This window comes from Channa argus, chromosome 16, assembly GCF_033026475.1.
Source record: "Channa argus isolate prfri chromosome 16, Channa argus male v1.0, whole genome shotgun sequence".
Lineage (NCBI taxonomy): Eukaryota > Metazoa > Chordata > Actinopteri > Anabantiformes > Channidae > Channa > Channa argus.
The window spans coordinates 20,097,503-20,124,187 of NC_090212.1; the positions used below are offsets into that span (position 1 = coordinate 20,097,503).

At 39.6% G+C, this 26,685-nt stretch overlaps 1 protein-coding gene across 8 annotated transcripts; it reads right to left on the bottom strand.

The window, feature by feature from the left end:
- Nucleotides 1-422: 422 nt before the first annotated feature.
- Nucleotides 423-26,272, bottom strand: larp1b (La ribonucleoprotein 1B). Of its 8 annotated transcripts, none has more exons than XM_067479618.1 (20): nt 25,560-26,272; nt 23,140-23,201; nt 19,376-19,432; nt 18,627-18,852; nt 17,435-17,605; nt 16,634-16,759; nt 16,389-16,539; nt 14,916-15,060; nt 14,286-14,463; nt 12,866-13,035; nt 12,272-12,346; nt 10,938-11,297; nt 8,143-8,254; nt 7,815-7,945; nt 6,389-6,495; nt 5,369-5,529; nt 5,040-5,184; nt 3,566-3,675; nt 2,659-2,786; nt 423-1,992 (listed from the first exon to the last, which is right to left on the bottom strand). In XM_067479618.1, exons 1-20 carry the CDS (start codon nt 25,897-25,899, stop codon nt 1,729-1,731), a joined length of 3,219 nt encoding a protein of 1,072 aa, XP_067335719.1. In that variant the 5' UTR covers nt 25,900-26,272; the 3' UTR covers nt 423-1,728. The 8 variants fall into 8 exon arrangements, with proteins under 8 accessions (XP_067335719.1, XP_067335716.1, XP_067335718.1 ...); XM_067479615.1 differs by having other exon boundaries at nt 7,815-7,984; XM_067479617.1 differs by having other exon boundaries at nt 8,143-8,257.
- Nucleotides 26,273-26,685: the final 413 nt, after the last annotated feature.

Here is a 26,685-nt window from a genome sequence, read left to right on the forward strand (position 1 = left end):
ACTGTAAATTCATTAAACTTTAAAATAATCACTCAGAATGCATCACCTTCTATAACGTTGGAGTTTTTATTTATTAGCTAAACTAAACAAACTTTGTTTTGAGAAGATAAAACTTTTCATTTCCTTTTGGTTTTCTGCACACGCTTTGTTTCCTCTCCGTTGGCCCTTTTATCTCCATGTCATTTGCACACTTTTCACGGTTTGTTTACTTTGTTAAAGATCAGTAGTGAAATGCACTTAGCAGTAGAAAGAAAAACTTGCTTCAGACCTTTAATGCGTGGTGACAGATGACTTTCACTCAGAACTGATGTATGATAAAAATAAAAACCTGCTGAACAGGCTCAATGACTCATCCTTAACACCAGAAAACTAGTGGAGAATAAAATATGCAATAGTAGCAAGAACAAATTACGCATACACAATTTTATACAATGAATTATTTTATATTTTTTTGCATTTTACAATTGACATGCACTGCTTCATCCTAATACACTCAATAACCACACTCATTAAAACAAATCAATTCTTTAAAATCAAAAGAATAATTGAATAGTAAATGATTTTTATAGTATTTACATTTTTTTTCTTAAAATTTTTCTTTAAACACTAAAACCTTTTTTTTTAAAGTCCATTGAAGGAGTAAAGGAAAGTTAAAGATTAAAGTGCTCTAAAGCACCAAGCCTCAAACATGATATGAAATAAAACTTCAAGCTAAAATATACTGTAGTTTTATGATGCTAGCTCACACCCATATTGCCAGCAGATTTTTTTTATTTTTTATATTCAATAGCAAAAGCCATTAAAACTGCAATGATTGCCTAAGACTATTCCATCAAATCAAGTAAATGGAAGAAGAAGAAAAGAAAAAGAAAAAAAAAACAACAACAAAAAAAAAAAAACGAACAATAAATTATTTTACCTCAGGGTGTAAAACTGGATTTAGAGCAATTCTTTCCATTAAGTTTTAAGTCCTTTCTGTAGTTTTTTACTCAAAACCAATACAATAGTTTAGCTGTGATGCCTGTCAGTCAGACTTAAGTCATCAGGGTACGATGAAGTAGCCTTGGGAGTCTGTGTCTTTTTTTTCCTTTTTTAAACACATTTTTGATTGCGCCTGTCAACTTTGATTGTCACATTAAAAAAAAAACGAACATATTTATGTCAGAAGATATTTATGTCTCAGTGAAGAAAAGCTTACAAGTGGTGTCAGTTGTAAGTGTCCGAACCGAAAATAGTCAGTTGGGAAGACTTTTAACAGGCTAACAGATATTTGGACTATTTCGACACTGATCGCCCTCCAGTCCTGGTGAATTAGATTAAGGCACACAAGACTTCTCTGCAGTATCGCTTATGTTGGCAAACTAGAATCAAAGTTCAACAGCTCTTTACAGGCCAGAGCAGCTTCCAGATTTTAGAGACCAACAAACACGTTGAGGAGTTTGGCATCTGAGAGAATATAAGGCAAAATGCAGGGAATGCATTTTTTTTTTTTTTTTTAAATTAGTAAACGTTATGAGCTGTCAGCTGCATAGATTCAAGCTCACTGCCTATTGCTTGCTTTAAAATGAAATGCACTGATAAAACCAATGAAATTACATAACCCACGCTCATTCTCTCTTCATACCCAAACAGTTTGCTACTGAAAAGAGGGAAAGCTGAGCTCAGAGCTGCCACCAACACCTCGCTCTGCATCTCTTCTATCAAACCCAAGCCTATAAAGAGGGGGCTTCATTTATTTGGAGCGACACTTTCCTTCTTCCCAGCTCTGGCCTCCGTTTTCTTCAGCTGGGCGGCTGCTCCTGGTGCCGTTTTCTGGGTGTTGTCTTTGGGCTTTTTCTGCGTGGCGGCAGCGGGCTGAGCGGTGGTGCTGGAGGACTTGGAGCCCTGCGTGGGCTTTGAGGTAGTGTTGGAAGGATGTCTCCGACGTCTCCCTTCCTCCCCAGCCGAGGATGAGTGATGCCTCCTCCTGCCTCCTTCCTCTCCCATTGGGGGCTGAGAGCATTGCAGTCAGAGGTCAGAATGATCATACAACAAGGACACAATGAACAGTGGGTGTTTCAACACTCAGTTTTTTGCAAATAGTGCCTACTTGTGTGCAGCTACGCACTGCAGTAGTAGATGCGTCAACCATGTTCAGACATCTACTTCAATGATCAGTTTGAACACAGACAGGACAGAAACTGAAAGTCAGCTCACTAATTTAACTGCTGACAAGGCCAAAACAGCCTAATATTCGCAGACAGCTGTTAGTTAACGTTAGCTCCCTGGCAGGGAAATTAAGTGCACACACTGCTCACTCAACTTGTATTGCTTCATATCCTATTTTCAGTGATAGTATATCTTCAACAAGCAAAATCAAAAGCTTAAATCAGTGTGAGGAGTCTTCTTCTGCTTCCAGTCTCTGTCTCATAGACGTTACCTCTAGACATGTTTTAAGGTTCAGCTAACCATCCTAAGCCCTGACATTCATGTAGTGTGAGGCTGGTCCACCAACTGTAATTATTCATGAACGTTTCTTGGACTTACATGTATAGCAGCCATCATATGACAAATATATCAAACATATTCCCAATTAATAGGTCGTCCAATTTATTAAAAGTTTCATTCCTGTTTTAACAGTCTCCACTTACACAGAATTATAAAGACACGGACACTCACCACCACCCTGAAATCCTCCAGGTTCTTGAACTGGGAGAGGTGTTCCTGCAGCTTTGGGTCGATGTGCTGATTCTTCACTTTTGCATATTTCAAAAAGGCCCAGAACTTTTCCAGCCCGTACAGCTGACCTGGTGTAGAAGAGGGAACAGCAAAACTTAGACCTGACTTAATAAAAATTCACATTTCACAGTCATTTGAAACAATTTAACAAACATTTAAAAACACAAACACACCAAAGGTACATAATCATTTAGTTTAGAATTTCTGAGCTATCCTAGACCTCGTTTACTGTAAACAGTCTAAATCAGCATCCTACTGCAGTACAAATACAACCTGTGTGTACAAGATAACATAATCTGGGTTTGAAAATAATTTTAGGCAGATATAAAATATTTGACAAAAAACACGTATTGAATGTTACTTGGAAATAAGTCCCTTCAGTCATCACTACAACTAATAATCACAACAGTTTCGCCTTAGTGACCCGTAAATTCAAAATTTTGATCCTCAATATAACGTTTCATCATGATGGTAAACAATAAAAACAAAATATGGGAATGTTAGTAAAGCCAGCTTTAATGTAATAGACAATACTTTATTGGTTTAATGTTTAAATATTAGAGGAAGGTATTAGAGGAAGTATAATTTGTAACTTAACATGTTGACATTTAGTTGAACCAGCATTGTATAACAATTTCAAAAACGTTTTGCCATAATTTTAACGTGAATACAATCATGAACTATTTTAATTAGTCTAGTCATTATAACTGGCGGTTAAGAATCACAAGTATAGTATGTGGTTGTGACAGTTGTTTAGTCTTGTTCAGTCGCATATCAGCCTCCTGGCGGTTTAATGGGAAACATGTTGCAAACTACTAATGGGACTACTTTGTTTTACTGTGATTACCTTTCTCAAAGTCCTTGAGGGTTTCTTCTTGAAAGTCCTTAAACAGATCTGACCTAAATCTCTTCTCCAAACCGTAGCTGTAGAATCTGAAGAGGCACTCCAGTCCATACCTGTAGGGGAAAATAAATATTTATCTGCACTGTGGCCCCAGAACATTTAATCACATGATGCTTCAAATCTGGCTTCTAAACACAATAATATTTACAGGGAGAAGATGTGACTTAACCGCTGCAATGCAAGCTGATCGTTAGCAAATTAGCCATTTTCCCCATACGCCACTAACATTTCAGCACAGTGGGATCTTTGGCTCACGGATTATTAATGTCTTTCAGTCAACTTGCAGGAACCAGACAGAAGTGTCATTGACTTAGTTTAATCAAAAATTAAACTAAGTCAATGCGAGCTGCTGCACAAACAGCTGATGGGGTTGATCCAGTTTCTGCTCACACTCCCTGAAGCTACATCCACACCCACTTCAATATGCAGGCCTGAGCCACCCACTTATTTGGGCAAGAATGTAGGTTTGGCAAGAGTGTCAACGCACTTCTGGCAGACACAATGCTGCACCAAGGCAGCCTTGGTTGTTAAAAAAAATGACAGTCAAACAGCACTGCAGTCTGCGGAAACACTGAATCACTGAGAAAATAACTCAAGACGCACTCAAGAAACTAACTAGCATTTCAACTGCATTTTTGCAGTTGAAAAGCCGAAGTATTGGGTTTACAGCGTATATTTTACTTAACTGGAGCAAAGCTTTACTGTATTGTTCTTAAATACTTTGCTTACACATGGCATTTCAGAACAATATTGATACTTTCCGAATGTAATTTATTACCTGATGGTTTAAATGATTATATGCTGTCAAACCATGAAGTAGGCGTTGGAAAAGATGCAACTGTGGGCCGACGTTTGAACGTTGGCATGAGGGAATCAGGGGTTGTCTAGCTAAACACTGACCAGTAGAGTCACATGCAGTGTGCAAGAGATGGCAGAGACGTCAGAGATGTCCACTTGTTGAATAAGAAGGACAAAGAAATTGTCTGCATTCGATGTGGGACTGTGGACTTTTAAAAGATTCTCGAATCTTCCTCCAGTGCAAAACTTTCTGCTTTGAGGTGCATGTTTCTGCTCACTTAAATGAACAAATGCACTAGACCTAAGTTTCAATTGCACAGTGTGAAAGGAAATCAGTCTTTAAGGTTCTTGATTCAGAAGTGCATTAAAAGTATAACAACAATAGAAATAATTTCAGTAATTTCTTAAAAATAGGCATAGTAAATATTTTACTATGAAATTACTCTACAGTTATGTAATGGTATAAGCACCGCACACTCGCAATGAACAAGTATAGAATGTTGGAAAATAGAAATAGAAAAAGATGTGCTATTGAATAGAGAAGTTACCATATGTAAAATAACTTTACATAAAGAAGGGCTTTGTGGCTTTAATGTAAAGTTTTATTCTAAGGCCTCACCTGTAGTTTTCTTTGGCATCCTCTAGCGCGTACTGTTTGAACTCTTCATACATTTTCCTGTTGAAGTTGTCTCTCAGGAAGAAGGACCAGAACCTGAACAGTGTGTTCATCTCCTGAGACTGGCCGATTCCCAACCGTTTCCTCTCTGAAAAACATCAATTTCCCATGAATTCTTCATGTCACGAGAGAGCACAAAGAGGTTTACAGCCAACACGTTGTCGGTGACAGAAGATCACGATGAAGGCCGACGAATATACTGGAAAAATACATGCAAAAAGAAAACACGTTTCGTCCGAGGTCAGGTTGGAAACGTCACGTTTGTTACCCACCATTAAGGCACCGTCGTCGGTACTTGTGGTATCCCTGCTGCGTGAAGCCGTTGTCTCTCAGCATCTCGTGGGATGGATGCCAGAATTTGGGCAGAGACTGAGGGGTGCAGCCGTAACTCCCTGACAGCGGGGCTCCTTCTGATGGAGAAGCATTGGAGCTGCTGGAGATGAACAGAGGAAAAGAAGTGTAAAAGATGCCAAACAATGCCGTGTTGAGTTGGATTTTTTATTTCTAAAATGTACTGATGACTAGGGATGTCCCATTGAAAAACAAAGCGTCCATTTGTTAGGAGTTGTAACTTAACATTAAAGTAGGGAACAATGAGTACTGGCTGAAAATGCATTTATCGCCAACTATTTTCATGAAAAAAAAAAAAAAGTTTATGTCATGGTTCAAGCCTCTCAAATGTAAAGATTTGCTGCTGCTCTCTTTGTAAATTACTGGAAACTCAATGATGTTGCATTTTAGTCTGTTACCAATCAGTCAGTTTACATGCACTTAAGTTTTCTGCAAATCCATTAATACATGCAGTAGATTGGTAATGGGATTCCCCATCTACCAACCACTTGAACTGTCTAGGCTCTTGTTTTTTTTTTTAATTAATTATGTAGGTGTTCTTTATCTAGGTGGATTCACAGTTAATATTTTTCTGGGATCTCAGTGAAGGAAACAAGCAGAAAAACAGTTTTGGAGCAGTTGTGTTGCTATAACTTTCCAGTCAAAGCTGTCCACTTTTTTTACTAAGTGAGCTTTCAGCCATGTCGTGTAGGTAAACCAGCCGGACAGACTGTACTTGCAGAAATTCATCAACTCGGGGTTTGATCAGAGTTAAAGAGAAGTGAAAAGGGTCAACTGTGTCAGGCAGAACAACAAAAGGTCAATAGATGGTAAATGAGTAAAGTGAAAAGGAGGAAGTGGAACACTGTGTTCTTCTTTGGCTTGTGTTGTTCATAGCAGGAACAAGTGAAAGGCAGGGTTGTTATAGTCAATGAAGGTTTACTGTAAACGAGTGGTCGGACCTGATGGATGCAGAGCGTGGTCGGTGCTCACGGGAGTCCATCACCCAGCCAATATGAGCCTCCTGAGGAGGGTTTGAACTGTGGCTGGTCTTCTTCTTCCTTGGTGTCTGAAACAAGACATCACAAAAACTGATCCATGACATTCACACATTATACACATGCCCCTAGTAGCTATAGCGTGGAGCTTATACATTATAAAGATAAGCATTTTTTATTAAATCCTATTTAGAGATGAACTTCAGTAGCAAGGTCAAAAATAGGTCTTCAAATTCACTTTCACCCCGAACGGATTAAAACAACAGTGAGAAGTTTTTGAAACTCTTCAGATGAAACATTTAAACCAGGTTAAATCATGTAACAACAAGCCTCATCGGCCTGTACGTTAAATTCTAAAACATGAGCAAAACAGTTCTCATTAGTTCCCCATGCGCAACGGGAGATGTAGTTACATTCCAGAAAGAATGAAATGCAAAGAGACAAATAAAACCGTAAGATTTAAAATACACAATCACCAGCAGGCCTTAAGAAGGCAATGATTAACTCCTTTTAGACAGAGCCCAGCTGTTACCTTGACCCTTATTTGAGCCGTATTTTGAGTTACTTACACTAAACTGCAAAAGGTTGCGAAAATACTGCCACCGTGATCTTTTTACACAGCTGCAAGGATCCCAGGCTTATAGATGTGACCCTTAGTGTGCTGTCTGCTGTGACGTATAATATGCAAATGGCAGAAATATAATGCCAAACCTTTCAAATTAATATTGGTGAAGGTGCTTTTGCTAGTTTTGCAGATTTACAACATGATTTGAACAAATTTTTTTTTTACATCATATATGATCAGTAAAATAAGTTATTATTCTATATTTGAAGAGGCTGACAAACTCTTCTGAATATCCCACATGTAGCAACTATAGTCTCAACATTAATCATTTGTCACAATCCTAATTTTTATTATTTTTTTAAACCTAAGAGAATTTATTAACAGGAAAAGCATTATGGCCAAAGGAACTTTATAATAGCTCAGAGGACTGAATCCTTCTGAATAAGCAAGAAAGAGGAAGAGAAAATTTAAAAAGGAAACCATGAACCATCAGACAGACCCTAAGCTGAGTCATAGTAGTTGTTTTCTGCAGTCGACCACTTACAAAGAAGAAGTAAGAGCACCACTCATCACTAGCTGCAAACAGTTCATTTTTATGGACAGTTAGTTTTCATGGTTCCTTATCCATATATTCAGGCCACTGGCTATTTCTACAAATTCAGTCTGTCACACATGTGGAGCAACCAACACAACCACAGCATCCTCTTTAAATGAAAACATGAATTAAGAAGAATCTTGAGGGTTAATCATTTCTTCTGGTCTGGATAATGCAGGGAGAAATTCAATTCTTCGAGTTACTAGTAAACAAACACAGGGAGAATTCACCTGTCCATCAATGGTGCCACTCTCCTTCATGACGGGGTAGAAGCGTGGCGTCTTGTTGGGGTCCTGGCGTCCGGGGGTGCGAGGCGTTCTTGGGGTTCGAGGTTGATGAGAAGTGGGAGACTCTGGGACTGCTGTAGGCAGAGAGCGGGCCAGTTCTAGTCCACTGTCCACTGAGAACACAGGTTGTTTTTCTACTCATTACTTTTCTTAAGTGTGGTTATACAAAAAAACAAAAGAAACTGTTAAAGAACAGGTGTAAAAATAAATAAATAAAAAATACAGAACACACTGTTCGGTATAAAACTGTCCATCTTTTGTAAAAACTCACCTGGCATTGGAGGAGGTGGGACTTCCTGGTTCAGGTCAACGGGCACTTTGGGGGTGAGAGTTTCAAACTCATCTTTACTGATGACGTTCAGCTTCTTGAAGTTCTCCACTTCCTGCTGGGGAACATGGAAGCACATGGACAGTGAGTCAGTAGAACATTTGTGAAGAAAAGTCAAATGAAAAATAAACCCTCAAAGATTTTAGGGGAATGGAAAATTTGCAAACAAATACATTTAACCCTGGATACATGATTAAGCTGCTCTACATACATGTTGCTTGTGTTGAGCTGTAGTGTTCTTGAAAACAATTAATCAGAGATTCAGTGACAAAATAGATTAGCTAGTTTAATAATCCAACAAACCATTTTTCTTAGTAAAAGAAATATTGTCTGGTTTTAACTAAGTGTGAGGATCTGGTGCATTTTGTTCTTAAATATTATTGTAAAATTAATATTTTTGGATTTTGGGCTGATTGTCAGACCAAACTAGACATTTGAGACATTGTAAAATGGATTATTATTAATGACATTTTGGGGATAAAATGATCAATCAAGGAAATTAAACAAATCCTTAGTCGCGTCCCTAGTTAAAAAGTTGGCTGTATTGTAAAGGGAGTAACATGATGTTTTTGGTTTTTGTTTTAAGTTTTTTGAAAGACATAAAACCAGTATTAGTTTCCTTTTTTTTTTAACTGCATTACCTTATCAGTATGTAATAAAAAGTAAAAACGTAAGACAATCAATTATCCAGATATTGCCACACTACCACCCACATATAAATATATAATTATCTGAACTCTGCTCTGTTCTGTAAAACGTGATAATGCGACATGGTGATAAACAAACTAGATTTGCCAGCGGCTGCAACTTTGCAGGCCTGTGACACACAGCATATGTGCAGCGTACTTTGAACTTTACACATTAGGGACAGAAGGAGAGAAAAAAAAAATACAAATAAATAACTTGTGATTTGTGTGTGTGTGCACCCAGGCGTGCAAATTCCCACATGTGACGACATTAATCACAACCTTTGAACCCAGTATGAGCTGACTGTGCTGTAAACAAAGACCGAGTTTACACAGACTTGGTTAACCAGGTTACAGTAGCTGATTTCTTGAGCGTCATGTATACGGGAAAGCTGGTTAGTAGAGATTGTTAATGAGGTAACAGGGCGATGCCACCTCATTTAAAAAGTCCACATAGTTTAGTCCATCCTTTGAGTCCATCCTTTGACCTCAGTTATTTTTTTGGTAACATATTTACCGATTTATTTAAAAAATTAATAATTATGAATGTACCATAGTTTATCATGTTAGGCATTTCACCGTTTTAATAGCATCTACATGTAATGACTGATTTAGTTTTAAGGATTTGTTTTGGTAATGATACATATTTACTGTTTGTTCTAGTGTGTGCTAAACTTGGATGTTACTTATTTTGGTTGCTACAATAAATGCTCCACATTTATATGCAGTCAACTGTGTGATCTTGAATTTACTGTTTTTATTTTATTGTGCTCAGTTCTGAACAACTGTGAGGCTCACAGGGTTGAAGTAGCAGCGCTCGTGAGTCTCAAATGCCACTACTGTCTATCAAAGGTCAACAAATCTAGTCTTCTCTGTTCTCGTTTCCCTCATGTAGACCTCTGCCCTCACACTCCAATCGAATAACATCGCACCTTGTCAGTTCATGTAGCAATGCAAGAGATTTGTGGTGCAATGGGAGCGTTGTGCTGTGGTGGTTCTGCACTGCTCTCTGTCTGATGTGACTCAAGTTTCATGGATACACTAAAAATCAAGACATAAACCAACACCGACGAGCACTGGGAAGTCAGTGCACATCTAAACAGCTGATAACATAATCAACTGACTCAAGAATACATCTTCGGTGCAGTCACAGAACATTTCTCAATTACAGTTAAAACTACATAATGCTGGGGTCTATGAAAGGCCTATAGGACAACATTCCAGAGAGACCGTAAAAATGAATATAATGAGAATGAGGAGCGTTATGCATTAAAGTAGCTTTGGCTGCATAGTGTACTTGTATCTAGCAGCTTTGTGAATGCAGTGTGTTTCTGTCTTGAAATGTGTCATTTCACTGACTCACTGACTTTAGTAGGACGAAGTTACAAAATGCAGTGGTTATTATACTGTTATATATTAGAAACAAGTTCATTCTTAACCTGTGAAACCGTAGCTAATATGACAATAATGCTGCAATGCGCCTTTAGAGCTTTAATCGCCACATTTTTTAGTCAAACAATGTCACTCTCCGTTCATAAAGAGAGACATTTGATCATTGGAGTTTAATCTATTAAAACCATAATAAACTCCAATAGCCGAGGAGGATCACGAGAAAAACGGGTAGGCTGTAACCTCCAAAATGAAAAATTAAACTTGTGCCAAGACAGTGCAAAGACTCATTTGTGTTGATGGTTTATGCATCTGATGCTCAACTGTGTTTTCTGTCTGAACTGGATGAAGGTGAAGATTCAATTTATGAAATATTAATGTGAATATTGTCTTTGAAAAAAGATAAACTGAAAGGAGTGAGCTTAGGTTAGTATTTCAACTTTGTCATAGAAATTGGGTTTTTTTTTTTTAAAAAAAAAAAAAAAAAAAAAAAGCTTATTATAGAAAATGTTTAAAATTCTCTCTTTAGAAGAAAAAAATTGGAAAATCGTCAGTAGGTCACGTTGTTGTAAACATTTATATTGGGCTCCAGCTTAACATTTCAAAGCTTGCAAATCTGTCATCAGACTCGACCTGAGACTCTACTGTCCCTGTCTGTCTTACCTTACTATACTCAATCTGTTCCTCTCCCTTCCACAGGTCCTGTTCATAGTAGTACAGCCCGTCATTGATGGCTTTTGCCAGGTCCGTGGTGATCTTGGCTCGTGACTCGTGGTTGCCGGTTCGGTCACCGCCTGGGTGCTTACGAATGTAAGGAGGAGTCTGGGTGACGATGAGGATCTTGTTGACATCTTGGTCGTCCAGCTCGTAGTCAGAGTCATCCTCGTCTGACCAGTCGGTGAACTTGTTCTTCCTGGGGGCCATCTGTTCCATTTCTTCGTCAAACAGGAAGTCCAGCTCCTCCTGGTCTGGCTCAGCCTGTGGAGGAGTCTGGTGGCTGGGTGGTGGCGTCTTTCTGTCCCCCTGGACAACACAGTGAGCACAGCCATTAACACAAAAACAGGCAAAAAGAGAAGTAAAAAAAAGACAAAGCGCTATATTTTTGTTTCTCTGTGCTTTTTAAAATCAGGTGTGAACTACTCTTTGTGAGTCCACCCATAGTGGATAACACTGATCCATAAAATGAAATTATTCGCAGGCAAGTAATGAAAAATGTTCTTTTCTAAGTGGATTAATGGAAGTTTACTTGAGCTTACCATCTGGACATAATTACATCAGGAGCCTGAGTTATGACTCTGTTCAGTCTCAGGTTTCTCTCATTGTGACCCCCCCCCCCCACCACTTAGCCCAAAGCCTGTCTATTACAGAACTAATCCTGCAATTTCCTGATGGTTAAAATGATGCTAAGAGCAATGAGTTCTATTACCACGGAGCATTCTGAATATTTAATTCCCCACCTTTTTCTACAATGTATTTCCATCTGATGGAGCTCATGATTATGAAAGACTGCTGTCAGGTGAACCTGTTACTGAGTGGCTTTGGTTGAGTCTAACGTAGTTTAGGGAAATGAACACTGGTGTTTGCCGAGCATCACAACCAGAGGAATCATACTGATAGAATTTACCTGAAGTGCTTTTTTTTGCAGTTAAGTACAATGTCATATTACATTACAACAAAACTAGAGACTGCACAACTACAATTTGCAAAAATACATTGCAAAAAAGTAAATCTCACCTTTGAATTACATTGAAGTGACATGTTACAGTATTACATCAAGAGTCATACTTTGAATTCACTGTATTAGCACTAAAGAATAAATATTACTAAATGAACATCTGAGGCTGAGTAAATCTAGAAAGCTTGTGAAAATTTTTTTATCAAATATGGCTGTTAGTTGATGTAGTTGATATGTGACACATAAAATCGGTCAGACGCTTAGGGGACATGGGGGGAGAGGAAAAGCTAAGATTGGCAAGTGAGAGGAAGGAGTACTCAACTGCAGAAGGGGGGCAGTCAGGTTGAAGCACTGAGGGAGGAGAAGAGCTGACAACACTCAAGTCATCACTGACTTGCTGTCGAGGGAAAAATGAAGGACAAAAACAAAATGGAGATAGAAAGACAGAGCTGAGGAAATGACAGGTAAACGCAAAGGAAGGAGGACAGAAAACAGGTAGTGAGAAGCAGATGAAGGACGAAAGCAAAGAAATTAAAGCACAAGAATTTCTGTGCCTCTGGTCACTTACTAAATCAATACCCATATTTCTTAGATTATATTTAGTCCTTTCTAATGGCTCTTTATCAAACAGTTTACATTTAGTCATTTAAGAGACGCTTTGTCGACTTGGCTTTTGGCTGCACAGAACTTCACAAAGTAGTCTCACCATTTTTGCAATTTACGTTTGACTAACCTTTATCAGGAACACAGCAACATTTAAATTAACCAGTTTATGTTCATAGTCATAGCAAATATTTGGTTATAAAATTATTGTCGAGACAATTTAAAATGGGGATCTAGGAAAAGTGGCTCTCTGCTATGCAGTGAGACAAAAGATTAATTCAGACACCAACGTTAATGGAACCTCTAAGAATACCTTTGCCCTCCCGGTGGTCTGCCTGTGGCGTTTCTCCACCTGGATCCAGGCATCGGGGTCTGGTTTAGGTGCGGGGGAGTCTTTGGGGATGTCCTGGCTGGACAAGCCAGGTTCAGCCGAGTCGTGTAGGTCAGCTGATTCGGCAGGAGTATCTTTTACAGGTGGTGAAGCTGAAAGAGTCGACACAGCATCACACAAACGCCCAGACAAGCTTCGACATTGCTTTAAAGTCACATATCACACCTGCCAGCTCCAATTTCTGTAACGATATGCTAAAGTCTGCAGCAAACTCTGCATCTTTAAGCTTTGTCAACAGTGAATGTGAAGTATGAACATGTTTAGTTTTGACGAACAGCAGATTTGCAATCATCAAGTTCCTTTATCAGAGGCAAAATCTTTGGGATTCGGTTCACACAACAGACCTAAGGTGACTAGTGGATTAGCAGAATATTAATTGGAACTTATTTTGCTAATCAACCATTCATATTACAATAGTGACAACAAATCACTGGATCCACCTTCTTAAAATGAAGCTCTGTAGCTTTTTTTATGAAAATAAATATTTTATTTAAAAAAAAAAAACATTTTAAAATTTCCAACTTCATTCTGGTAAACTGATGTTTTCTTTTGAACAACCAACCAGAGACCATCAAAGACGTAATCTGCCTTTTACCAGTAATGAACTAAAATGAAACAGCAGACCTGGTTATACTAAGAATTATTTATTTATTTGTTTGGCTTATCCCTCGAGTTCAGGGTCGCCACACTGGAGCATTGTCCACATGTTGATTTGGCACAGTTTTTACGCCGGATGTCCTTCCTGACGCAACCCTCCCCAATTTCTACCGGGCTTGGACCAGCACTGCACCGCTGGGGAGGGGAATGGGCTGTTGGGGGTTTAGTCTCTTGCTCAGAGACATTTCGACATATAGTGGGATATATAGTCCTATTTTCAGCATTAGGTAACTGAGTCACCATTAATTATATAGAATAGTGCCAGAAGCAAATCCTCAAATTTGAAACTTGAGAAAAGTCCAATGACAAGACACAATAAACACTTAATTTACCCTGAAAGGTTTAGTATTTTCCTAAAGCGACTGAGCACAGTGACACAGGAGCAAGATAGTGATTGTGGAAATGATTCAAAATAAACTGTGAGGTGGGTGGTCATCCCCCCCGATGGCATCCAGTGCCAGAGTGTGACATTTAATGTTAATAGTTTTTGGATAATAGAAGTCTATGGCACAGAGTAGAAACATATCAGGTTCTGAATACACACATCTCCTGATAAAATTAAAGACAATTATTTTTAGTATTTATAAGAAAATTTGTTTCGAATAAAACCTCTGCATCCCTACATCTTTAATCACTTCACTTTGCCATCTAAACAGATGAGGGGTGAACTTAGCTGAAGACTGACCAGAGTTTGTGGAGCTGAGGGCGTGTCGGGGAACAAACTCGGGACAGTTGATGAGCTGGGTGAAGTCGGTCCGAGGGGAACCCACAATCTGAGGGGCGGGGATGGGCCAATGCTCGGGGTTGATTTTACATCGCACCCTGTCGTCCACCATCTCTACCTCTGTGCTGCTTTTAAGAGCCTGGAGAGCAGAATTTATTAACACAAGAACACAAACAGATTCCCATGGCCATGAACAGCAGCACGTTAAATCCCTTCAGCTGTTTTTATTGTGCTTGTTACAAATTTACATTTTTTTTTTTTACGCTGCCTCGCTGCAAAAAATACTTCATCATCGCAAATGTCCCATGTTTGCCCGTTTATCAACACAGACATAACAGCAAACTACAAACATACTTAACATGAAAATTTGAAACTGAAATCTCTAATTTACAAGAGTGTTGGGACTCTTTGCTGTGGCACTGAAAATAATGTATGTAAAGTTTTTTGCAAAGTATTTATATTTACATTTTGCCATGATTCAACAATCATGGGTTATTGATTGTAGATTTGTGGCAAAAACTGCAATTTTATCTATTTAAAATTAAATCTCCATTACAAGAAAGTGAACATACAAAATGTACATGAATTTACCTCCATGATGAGGTTGATGTCAGTGGAGAGGGCCTGGACTCTGTGGAAGCTGGCAATGAGAGAGATTGGGAGGAAGCCCTGTGCGTCCATTTTTCTCCTCAGGAAGAAGTCACGCTCCAGGTTGTGGTTGCTGAAGTAGTACTCACTGGAAAAGAAATTAAAATCTTTTACTCCGACTTCAGAATCAGAACAAATATTTATCTTCTCTTTGTGTTCAGCCAGGAGCCAGTAGCTCAAAGACACATAAAACTTCAATAATTAACTGAAGGTTACATGTTTTGAAAGCAACAAAATATGTTCTTAGAAAAATAAATAAACTTGATTCCATTAAATAAAAGCATGTTAAAAGTTCTCTAAACAAGGATTTATCTGTCCACAACTGTCAGAAATGTAGGCAGCAAAGAGTAACATACAATACACATTTCATTTTTTAAAACAGGCCACAATTTATTTGTTAGTAGCAGCTGAAGTTAAAAACGGAGTTATGTCAAGAGGTCATAATTTCTTCTGAATGTTTTTGTAACCTACAAAAAAAATGCTGAATCTTTTTCAAGCATCAAATCTGTAGACTGGAAGAATCTCTCCATTACATGTCACACCAATGAAAAGTCATTTCTGCATGTGCGCACACACACACACACACGCGTCTCTACGTCCACTCAGCCTTCAGGCAGTGGGTAGGGGTTGTTTCATGTGGCGTAATGCTGGCTGAGTGAGCAGCCTGAAAAACGCTGAGGGAGATGAGAGAGGAGAAGACAAGAATGTATCCACTTTTTCTTCCCTCCCTCTCACTCGCTCACCCCTCAGCCTGCATATAATTCATCCCGTCCCTTCTGAGGCACACAGACTATATTTAGGAGTCCCCATCACCCTCCACCATTCAGAGTGTGCTGCTGTAATGAGGCCAAAGCTGTCATGCAGACAGTGAATGCACGCTGCCCCCTGCAGGACACAGTGAACAACGAGGAAATTTAGTGCTCATCAGCCAGACTCACAGCTCTGAACTGCCACGTACAGACACAATCTTTCTGCAGGAGTAGGTTCTTAAAACGTAACTTTGACCTATTTATCCATAATTTTCCATAATAGTGATATGATTAGGACCAAACGTTTGCCACCTGTTTCACTGGAGAGCTAAATAAATTTAGAGATCCTAAAATACAGGTCTCCATGCTCCAAGCTACTTTAAAGTGTCGAATTTTAGAAGGATTCACTTGAAAAAGGCACGAATAACATTGTTTTATCGAAGGGTGGCTCCTGATCAAGTAAAAACAGAAAATGTGTTTTTTATCGGTCAAGACATCAGAGGCTTTCGGCTCGTTCCTTCGGGGAGCGCCACCGCAGAACGTGTTGCGCACGTTGGTTTGGCATTTGTTTTTAAGGGCAGATGCTCTTCCTGTCACAACCCTCCCATTTTATCCAGATAAAGGAAAAAAGTTGTGACTGATAAAAGGAAAGTTGTCAAATACTCACATCTGGCGTTTGATGTATTCCTTAAGAAGCTTCTCATCCACGGTGTACATTTGGACCTTGCTGCCATCGTCGTAATAGTAAACCATATTGGTACCGAACTCTGTTGGGGCCTGAACAGATCCGTCCGACGACTGAGAGTATTCATAACGGCCTAAGAACACAAGATGAATACAAGACAATATGAGAAACGATTACGAAATGCTGTACAACCTGTGGACGATGTTCATCTAAACTAAAAACCATACCTCGTCCGCGACCTCTTCCGCGTCCACGACCTTTACCTCTGCCTCGTATTCCTCCGCGAATGCTCCCACCGTCACTTCGGACGCTGCTGGTATCGTCCCCAAATTCCCGTGGCTCTCTCCTCCAACCTGGCAAAAAGAAAACATGCATGGTCTGTGTCAAATCTGACAGGTGCTGTAAGATAGGGGGTTCTGAAGTCTGAGGATTTGATAAATTCTAAAGAGGATTTATATTTACCACCACTGAGAGCATGTATAAAAGTCTTCCCTTATTTTAATCTGGTAAAAACACCTCAATTGATTTAAATATGTAAAACTATTTTAAACAGTAAACCTGTTTAGATCTGGGAAAGCAGAAACATCTGCACCACTAATTTTTCTTACCTCTGACTGGATTCTACTGCTCTCCCTACATTACAAAAATATAATGACATAAAATGACTGCAAAGCCTATAATAATAATAAAACCCAGGTTGTAGTAAAAACGTGTGTTTACACTGTCTTAATAGACACTCGATTCCACAACTTTACTAAAATAAATGCAACTGGGTTTAGGTAAAAAGGAACGTGTAGATTTGAAGACAGGTTCAGATTTATGCCATGCTCTTACGCTGCATTTACATTAGTAGGGAAGAGGAAAATCTCACAGAGATGACAAACACAGATGGTAGTTAGGAAAAGCAGTGAGTAAACATAAAGTTATATCAGACAGAGGGAAAGCAAACAATGAAGCCAAGTCATCAAGTGAAGAAACGACAGAGACTGAGGTCATGAACAAAAAACAGGGAGCTGCTGACCACTTACTCCTGCTATCATGTGCCCTGTTATTATGGAGAGTGTGATTGGGCGACGTGGGGTCAGACAAGTCACTGGTGGGCTCTGTGTCCGAGCGTGTCGGGCCCCCACTGGGCATCTTGTCGACATCGTCCCGGGAAGCTTCCTCCAGCGGCAGAGAAACCCACTTACGTTTGTTACCTAGCGATGATTGCACACCGAAAACAGATCTTGAAGAGTTTTGTTCCATAACGCTGAAAATCCATGTAGGAACAAATTAAATCATCAACTAAACGTCATGAGGCCCCTGTATTTAAAACGAAGGAGGGGGCCAATACATTAGAACCACCCCCAATGACCTTAATAATAATCCATAGTGTTATTACAAATTCATGGCAGAGCTGCTGTATTGGATTGCATTAGGTTGTACAGGTGTACCTAATGAAGTGGCCAGTGAATGCATAGTAAAAGAATTTAGACCAAGGAGGTTACAAACCTGACAACCAAATAGTCCTGCCAGTGATTGAAAACACATCTACAATTTGATGTTTGTTGAAGAACAAACTTTACCAGTATTAGGTAGGATTTCTCTAGAAGGATTTTTCTTCTTGATTTGGTGCAGAGCTACTTACTTTTACTTAGTTCTTCATTTTGCTCCAACTCCTGCGAATATACTAAGTAATATATACTTTAAGATGTCTTTACATCTACGAACTTCAAAGTCTGTTGGAATGAGTAGTGAATGACTTAATTTAATGTTAATGTCATTTTGGAACAAAACTCTTCACCTTCTCTCTGGTTTATTCATTTGGGAGCAGATAAAGTATCAGGTTTCTTTTAGCACTAGTCATTTTTCTTTTTCAAAATGTGAGATGGGAGTGAATCAGTAGAAGGGAAACAAACAGGTAATCACAGCAGAACATGCACCAATTTGCACCAACCAGAAATTACCAACCACAATCAAGTTATTGACATGCTCCCTCTATGCAGAAACCAGTAACAAACCATTACTGTGTAGTTAAAAAAAAAAAAGATTGATTTTAAAATAGTTGAGATTCTGCAGATTAATCATTTCACAAAAGAGTGATTAAAAAGTCAAAAACAAAACAAATAAAAATAAATTAAAAATTCAAACTTCATTTGGACTATAGTCATTTTCAAACAATGTAAAGGATGCTGTTAAACATGCTTTATGCAGTGAGAAAAATCTCCATAGCCTCACCGCCTCTCTTTCGCAGGCTGGCACTGTTGGCTTCCTGTCCTGTCTTCAACTCTCCATCTTTGGGCAGCTCTCCCAGAGGGTTCAGCTGAGCCTCCTGGTTCTCTTTGCTCTCACCTCCATCATGGCTGCTCTCCGACTTTCTCTCTGGTCGTTCCCTCCTCTTCTCCTTCTCTCTGCGTGAAGGAGGAGGCTTCTTTCCATTGCTTTTGAGGACATTTTGTTGTTGCTAGAAAAGAAACAAAAAAGCCAAAAGTTTCACAGACACCATTTTTAGAATGTTTTATTAATATAAAATACTTAAGCCATCAAAGCATTGTTTTAGCTCTAATAAAATTCTCAAATCTCAGTCGGAGATTTTGCATGCTGGCCTTAACAGAATATTGAGGTACCCGTTTGTGTAGTACACCACATGTTGGTAAGTACAGCTTTGTGCCTTTCTGTGCCTAAAGAAAATATGTCTATAATACATTAAAGTTCCCTGGATGTACTTCATGTCAGGCTGGCTGTGCATGTGGAGGCAGTGCTCTTATTTTCGAGGAAATCCGCTTAGAATTGTGCCTGTACAGCATTGTTTTGTTTTTTTTAAACAACACATCACTACTGAGAACACTGCTAAAAATTTGTAGTGCTCCATCTAGTGTGCAGAAATCACAAAAGCATTATTTGGGTTTAAACAGCCTGTTGAGTAAAAGCTGCAAAAAACAAGCACAGGTGGAAAAGAAATTTCTAACACACACATCCACACATACCTCTTTGGCCAGTTCACCAGGTGTGGGCCAGTTTGTGATATCACTGAAGTCACTTGACTGCAAGAGATTGACAGAGAGAAAGAGACACATTAATCCCCTGTAACTTCAATTCGGTTAATTTCCTATTATGTGGCCAGGTGAGGTTAAAGCTTTAGTGTCCTGAAAGAAAACCAGTGGTGAGGAAAAAGAGGTCAGTTCTCCATCTGTGGAAAAACCGCAAACAACTGCGATAAACAGGCCGAGTCACTTTCAAACACCGCGAACAACCTGATAGGAGATCAAGGTGACACCGACAACCGTTTTAGTTAAACTCAGCATTGTAGAGCAATGTGGGCTGGAAAAAAATAAAACAACACTATTTCAATCACACAGTCATCTTACTACAGCTGTAATATTCAAAAGAGTGGGCCCCTTGCTGTGGCTTCCAAAGACAACAACATTTATGCTCAAGGGTATTTTGGCTTTCAAACCACTCTTACATAAGCAAATTTACTGATAAAAAAAAAAAGTATTTCCCTTATAGTACAGCTGCTCAAAAGACAGGAGAAACAAATAACTAAATACACACATATTCTACCTTATCATTGGCGAAAAAGGATTCACAGCGACAGCCAAAACAATTGCAGATAAAAACCCTCTTATTTCTGACCATAAAACACATCCACAGCCATAATTGGAAGAGCTGGTATTATTGTCATAAAATCTGCTTTTTCTTTTATGAGTGTCAACTGATAAAAACAGAACACATTGGCCTGATCTACTACTCTGTTTACAAGAATAATCGTTTTGTTATTTTCTGCTCCTGTCTTTGTTAAAAGCCCTGTAAGTCAAAGAGGGAGTAAGAGCAGGATGGATTTTGAGGTTTTTGACTGTAGAGTGTTAAGTTTATATTCAGGGTGACTCACTCAGCATGTACTGGTTTGTGCACTGTGTATCCTTATTAAGTTGTAAAATATGTGATTGAAGCATTCCTTAGAATCAAGTTTTGGAATTTCTTGACTCAATTTTTACTAGCTAAATTAGTTTTCTTATTCACTGGCTTTGCTAGTGTTTCGCTGCATATTTTGGGACCAAGTCATTTGTCTCATAAGCATTATTTGAGAATCACTGAAGCAATTTTTTCTTTTTTGTTTTTTTTTGCTTGCACAAATGATTTGGGTAATTTATATTTTCATGCAGTGTGCTTAAATATGATTCATTCAACAAAACTATGAAACATTTTTTACCCGCTCAAACACGGAAAATGTATTAATATTGTCATCACATGGGCCAACTTTAAACACATACAAACCTAAAGTAAACTGTGCTAAACTTTGAATGCATTACATGAGGACACGTCAGGACCACCACAGCCCAGTGCTGTTGGTTTGGTGTCTCAGTCCTTAGATTTGACTTTTTGGGAGTGGCCAACACTGGCTGATAAAAAAAAGAAAAAGAAAAAGAAAAAAACATGATGTCTCCACTTTAGAAACTGAGAATCTAATGAGTATTTCTCAGTGTTTCATTTTTTTGGATTAAATGATTCATTGCCGAAATAACCACGAGATAATTTTTTAAGCAATCAGCCCTCATTCTTGGCAGAGCTGCGACAAAAAAAGAGAAATGAAATTTAAGTTTTGCTATACAAATACAACCAATTCTCTCTTAAATAGGCCCAATGCATAGAACAGGAAAACACAACTGAACGTTGTGAACACCAGTGCGAAACATTTGCCGACATTTACTAAAGTTGCCAACAAGCTTCATTCTGGGTTATCTGAGTAGAATGCAAATAAAACAAAATGGTATGTGGGGAAGATTAAGAACAGCCAGGTTAGTGAGTGTGGCTGTAACTACATACTTTAAAGATTTTTAAAAGAAACTTATCATACTGTAAAATCAACACCCATCTAAATTGGTCTGCAGCGTCATGAAGGAGCCTTTACTGCACGGCTGTTGTATCATTAAATTGGTTTGGTGTACCTAACAAACTGCCAACAAAGTGTATTCAACATGTGTCTAAATTAAATATATTTTAAGAAGTATAGAAAAAAATTTCACAGATTTTATACTACTTTATATTTATATGAACTGCAGTGGAAAAACTGGTTGGAGAAAGCAAACAAAGCAGACAGAGAGCAAAGAGACCAGCTGACATTCAGCAGATGGTAAATTTCCCATCTTGCATTTCTCAGAGAAATAAGTTAACACAGGTAAGCACACACATGACTAACCAGGTTACTGTTAATCTGTATTTTTCAGCACCTGAGTAAACCGATTTCTCTTCAACCCCAGGTCCCCGAACGTTGCTGTAAAGGGAAAATTCCAGCAACATTCTTTGTCAATGAAAACCTGGCATAAAAACTCGCTCAGCACAACCCCCTGTGTGAGAGGGGAACAAAAGGGCCCAAGCGATGTGACAGGAAAAGTTGAAGAAAGCTCAATTTTATGCAAATGTGGGGCCAAAGCTCAGCGTCCACTGGACGAAAGCTAGTCGGGTCTGTATTGACACCAGCAGAAACTGAAGGACAGAGTGAAGTTACTACCCAACATTAATGAACGGTAAAGAAAACCGAGGGAATTGCAGACATTGTGTGTCTGCCAGTGGCAGACGCGTCAAAAAACAACCTTACATGTAAATAAATGCGCTCAGCACAACATACTTCCATTTTTTTTCTTTTTTGTTGTATCTAGAATGTACACATTTCTTACTACTTACTTACTATTTCTTATTAAAATCAGTGTGATGATGATGTGAAGTGTGATGATGACTAAATAAATGACTACTACTACTTTTTTACCAAAGCCTATCGATATCTCATTGGTAGGGGGCCTGGTGGCTCAATGGGTAGAGCATCGGGTTGGGATGCAGAAGGCAGCGGGCTACCTTGGTGTCAGTCCCGAAATCAGATAAACGGGAAGGTAGCGGCAGGGAGGGCATCCAGCGTAAAACAAAAAAAAAAAAAACCTCATGCCAAATCAATGTGGAGAACACGTTTCACTGTGGCGACCCCTGAAAGGGACAAGCCAAAACCCGTTGATCTAGTGTGAAAAAAAAAAAAAGAATAGAAATTTCTGATCAGGGTTCACAGTTTGTCATTTTTTTTTCCTGAAAAATAGAAGACTTGCCTTTTATTTATTTATTTTGTGGCATTTACATAAGTCAGAGCACACAGCGCAGCAAGAGAAAGCCAGCCAGACACAACAGTGCCTCTTTTCTCGGTCATCTCCAGCCTTTTGACCTGCATGTGTGCCATCTAGAAATACTCTGCAGAGAAACCCCCCTCCTCCAGGAGAAATTAGACTTCTCTTATCCCTGGTCCCGATTAGAAAAACTAGGTTTTTCATTTTACATGGCAGATTAAGAAAGCAGCTTACCGAAGAACGCAGACCATAACCAGCTTACTTAAGTGCATGTAAATGCAATGGCTACCTGGCAGAAACACTGATGAAATTTTAGACATGAGGTTACTTCAAACAGAAATTTCAAATTTTGTTTATTAATAAGTGAGACACAGGCAGAGCTGCAACACAATTAAAGCATGTGGCTTCTATTTGACTAAAAGCTCAAACTAAAACATCATATTTATACATTAGCTGAAACCCTAAACAGCAAAACAGAAATGCAACATGTGCTGATTATTCAGTGTTGCTTTGGGATTGACAGCTTTACTTACACTAAAGCTGTCATGTGCAGCATCTGAGCCCTTAGGTTTGGTGTTTTTAGGCTTTGAAAAAAAGGAAAATTCAATGCAAAACAAAAAGAGAAAAGTCAAGACCCTTACCTTGCTGGACTTTCTCGTTCTGGGCTTGCTGGCACGAACCACTTTCAGAGCATTTTGTTGATCTGCAGATAAAGAATCGATGAATGACAGTGACATTATTATTATACTTGATAGCACAGGTCTAAATCCAAAGGGTTTCAGCCCTGTTTTACGGTCTTAATTGAGCAGGCTGCCGGCATAGGAGGTTGCTCAACATTGGAGGTAAAAAGTCATGTACTCTTTGCATGTTCTGCCGTGTTTGTGCAGCATTGGGAATTTCTGTCAGAAGAGAATGAACAAATATCCTCCCTCCCCAGAGACTGAGTGACTTAACTAGTTGAGGGTGTTTTGTGTGCAGCCAGCGGTGGTATGTGGCTGCTTCTCCGCAGGCAGCTCCAGGCTGGGAGTGGCCCTCTGCAGCCTGACAGTCCCTATCGCTCAGGAGAGGATGGTCAGATTGATAAGAGACACAGGGCCCAGGCTTCCACATGAATGGGTGTATGCCTGTAGACATCCACCCACCGAGCTGTCGTACAGTAACGCTGTAAATTGATGCCTGTGCTCTACCAGAGTCAAGAGGTTCAAATATAGCTCCCCTTGGTCACTCTGTGACACATATTCACAGCAGGACTACAGTTTTCTTTCAGAGCCAGTCAAGTAAATGTGACACCGAATCAGCTGTCTAATGAAATCATTTTTTTAACTGTGAAGAAAACTGTCCTATATGAACTGGCACTGAAAGAAAAAGCCAATTAATACCTTAACTTTTTGTCTACCTGATCAGCTAAGTCCAATTCAGCTATCGGGTAGTAAATTATTAAAGAGACACTCAAGCAATTTACTATTAAAGGTCAACAAAGTTGGGACTGTAAGCAAGAACAAGAAATGGTAAAACTACAGCACAAGAGGCAGCGTTTATTCTATAAGTCCTGAGTATGAGTCACACATAAACTGAGGGTCCCTACATTCCCCATAATGCAACCGTCTCTTTCTATGAGAATCCATGTGCGATAAACGTCCACATACTTGAATCTCTACTACAGTCGTTATAAATTTAATAATCCATAACAAAATTATACAATGTTCTCTTTTTTTTTTTTAAAGTAACATGTAGGTTAATTTCAGTGGTAAACCAAATTATAATAGTCTACTGACAGAGAGGTATAATGAATAATTTTAATAATTAATTGTAACTGTATTAGGTCTAGCCTCATATAGGAAAAATTGCTGTCTTTTGCCTGAATATCTTTGGGTTTGGGTAAAATGACGCACCTGAAGGCATCAAACAGGACTAAATGTTGAAACTGGAAAAATAACTGGTAGATTAATTACACATTACTGTGTAATTAGTGTTTCATTAACAAATTTAGAACTGGAAAACAGTTAGTGGCGTCTTAATGGTTACAGCTTTTCAAAACACGAGGACTTTGTACATTTATTACCTTCAGTATTAAAAGTTAAATGGGTTTGTTGGTCAGACATCTAACATCTCAAGCCAGCAGGCTTTATTTTCAACAGTTTCACAAATGTCACACTGATCAATTTTTTTGTTCTTTTTTATTATCAGCAACGTTAAGCTTGACTTCATGTGTAATGTATAAAACTGTTTGTTGATACTGCACCAACTGTGCTCGAACACATCTGACACATTATGAGAAGTAAATATTTTCCTGCTTGACAAATGATTGTTAGCAGTTAGGGAACCATGGCCCATTCGGGGAGGCAGGGGTTAAATTATAACTTTCTATGACGCAAGATTAGCGGTTGAACGCCAACAAAACGGTCTAAAGTAGTCAAGACTTTCTAGTTGTATGGTTTCTTCAATCGCCACCTGTCTGGCCACCTTCTCCTTTCACTTGTCAAAGAGCAGACTGGTGGGAGGAACTGTACGTAGCCAGGCCATTGGACATGCAAAGCGTGTCTTTACAACGGCAGGAGCAGTTAGCCTGGCAGCCTTAGCTTAGACACGCCAAGTCCACCCTGCCGCATTCATCTAGAGGCCGATTTTGGCTCGGATTGAGCCTCCCCCTCCGCTGCATTTAACCGGCACGGTGTCCCCGTCATTTCCAAGAAGGGAAAAGCAGTGGGACAGCGCGCTGGTTGTAGCTAAGTTACAGGCTAAAGTAGTAGCAGTTGTCAGCAGTCAACACGTGGTGCTCCGCAGCAATCCGAGCAAAGAGGGGGATGGGGGCAAATATGCTCCGCTGGCTTTTACATTCACGTTTGGGCACTTTATTTAGCTCTTTTTAAAAAAGGGCCAAAAGAGGTATGACAAACCCGTGCGTTGGCAATTAAAGCCAATTTCCCCACATGGAAGCTGTCAAAACGCATCAGCAACGTGCTCAGCTGGGGGGGGGGGGGTTGGGGACTGGGACCATATTGTAACGTCGAGTCACCATAAAGACATGCCATCATGTGAACAACATGGGAAACCTTCTCACCTTTCTCTTGGGAGCTGATGCTGTTGATCGGCACCCTGCCCGTGGTTCTCTTAGTCCACGGGTTGACTTTCGGCGGAGGAGCCTCCACTACTTTCCTCTTCACCGCCTCAACAGCAGAGTCACCGTTGCTGCTTTGGTCGTTTTCTTTATCATTTTCTTTGCATTTCTTGTGCGTGTCCGCCGGACTCTTGGCTGACTCGGAGCTGTGGCCATCTTGTAACTGTTTTTCCGAGCCTGTCTGTCCGTCGGACTTGTTTTGGTTTTTCTCCTCCGCTTCTCCACCGGAGCTGGCCGCTGTCAAACCTGAGTCAACCTGACTACATTCAACCTCTGCGGACATCCTGCTAGTTTCCTAACAGCGCACGGTGTTAAAGCCAGTGTGGAGTTTTGGTCCTTGCACTTTTATCCCAGAGAAAAACTCGCAAGCAAGGCTCGAAGGGTTGACTACATCCACAACTTCCAGTAAACAACTTTGGGGCTGGACCTCGCTAGCCAGCTAGCCAAGTAGCTCCTGTAGCTAACCGTTAGCTAGCTAGCGACCATGCAGGAGTCAACGAGTTAATTTATACCGTCTACCGCCCCGGCCGACACTTTCAGATCAACAAACGGTTACCTCTGAGTCTGTAGTCGGCCACCATGTAAACGCCACACTCTGAAATGGTTCAGTAGCGACTTTCTGTAACTTTTCAGGAAAAACTACAACAGCGACCTCCTCTCCCTCGGTCTCTGGTTTCAACTCCACGCTAACTGCTCGTGTCCCCTGCTTTTCTGGCTGTAAACAGTGACACCGCCGCCCCCGGCGGCCACTCCGCGGTACTGCAACGCCATTTATTTCGCTCAATGTAGTGAAGAATACAAATATCGAGTACATTTCGTGTATTTGTACCATTTGGAAGAAGAAACACACACACTGGGGTCCTCCAGGGGTCCAAGGTTACATCTAAAATCTGATAATTTACACGTGAAAGTGGAAATAATCCTGCAATCTGAGAGATTTAAAAAACAAGAACGTATGACATGTAAAATGAAGAAAAACTATTCCATGTTTTGCATAATCTCTGGGTCAAATTTAAGCAAACCTGTGCCAATGGCCACGTTTTCTCCTCTGTACAAAAGACAGAAATGG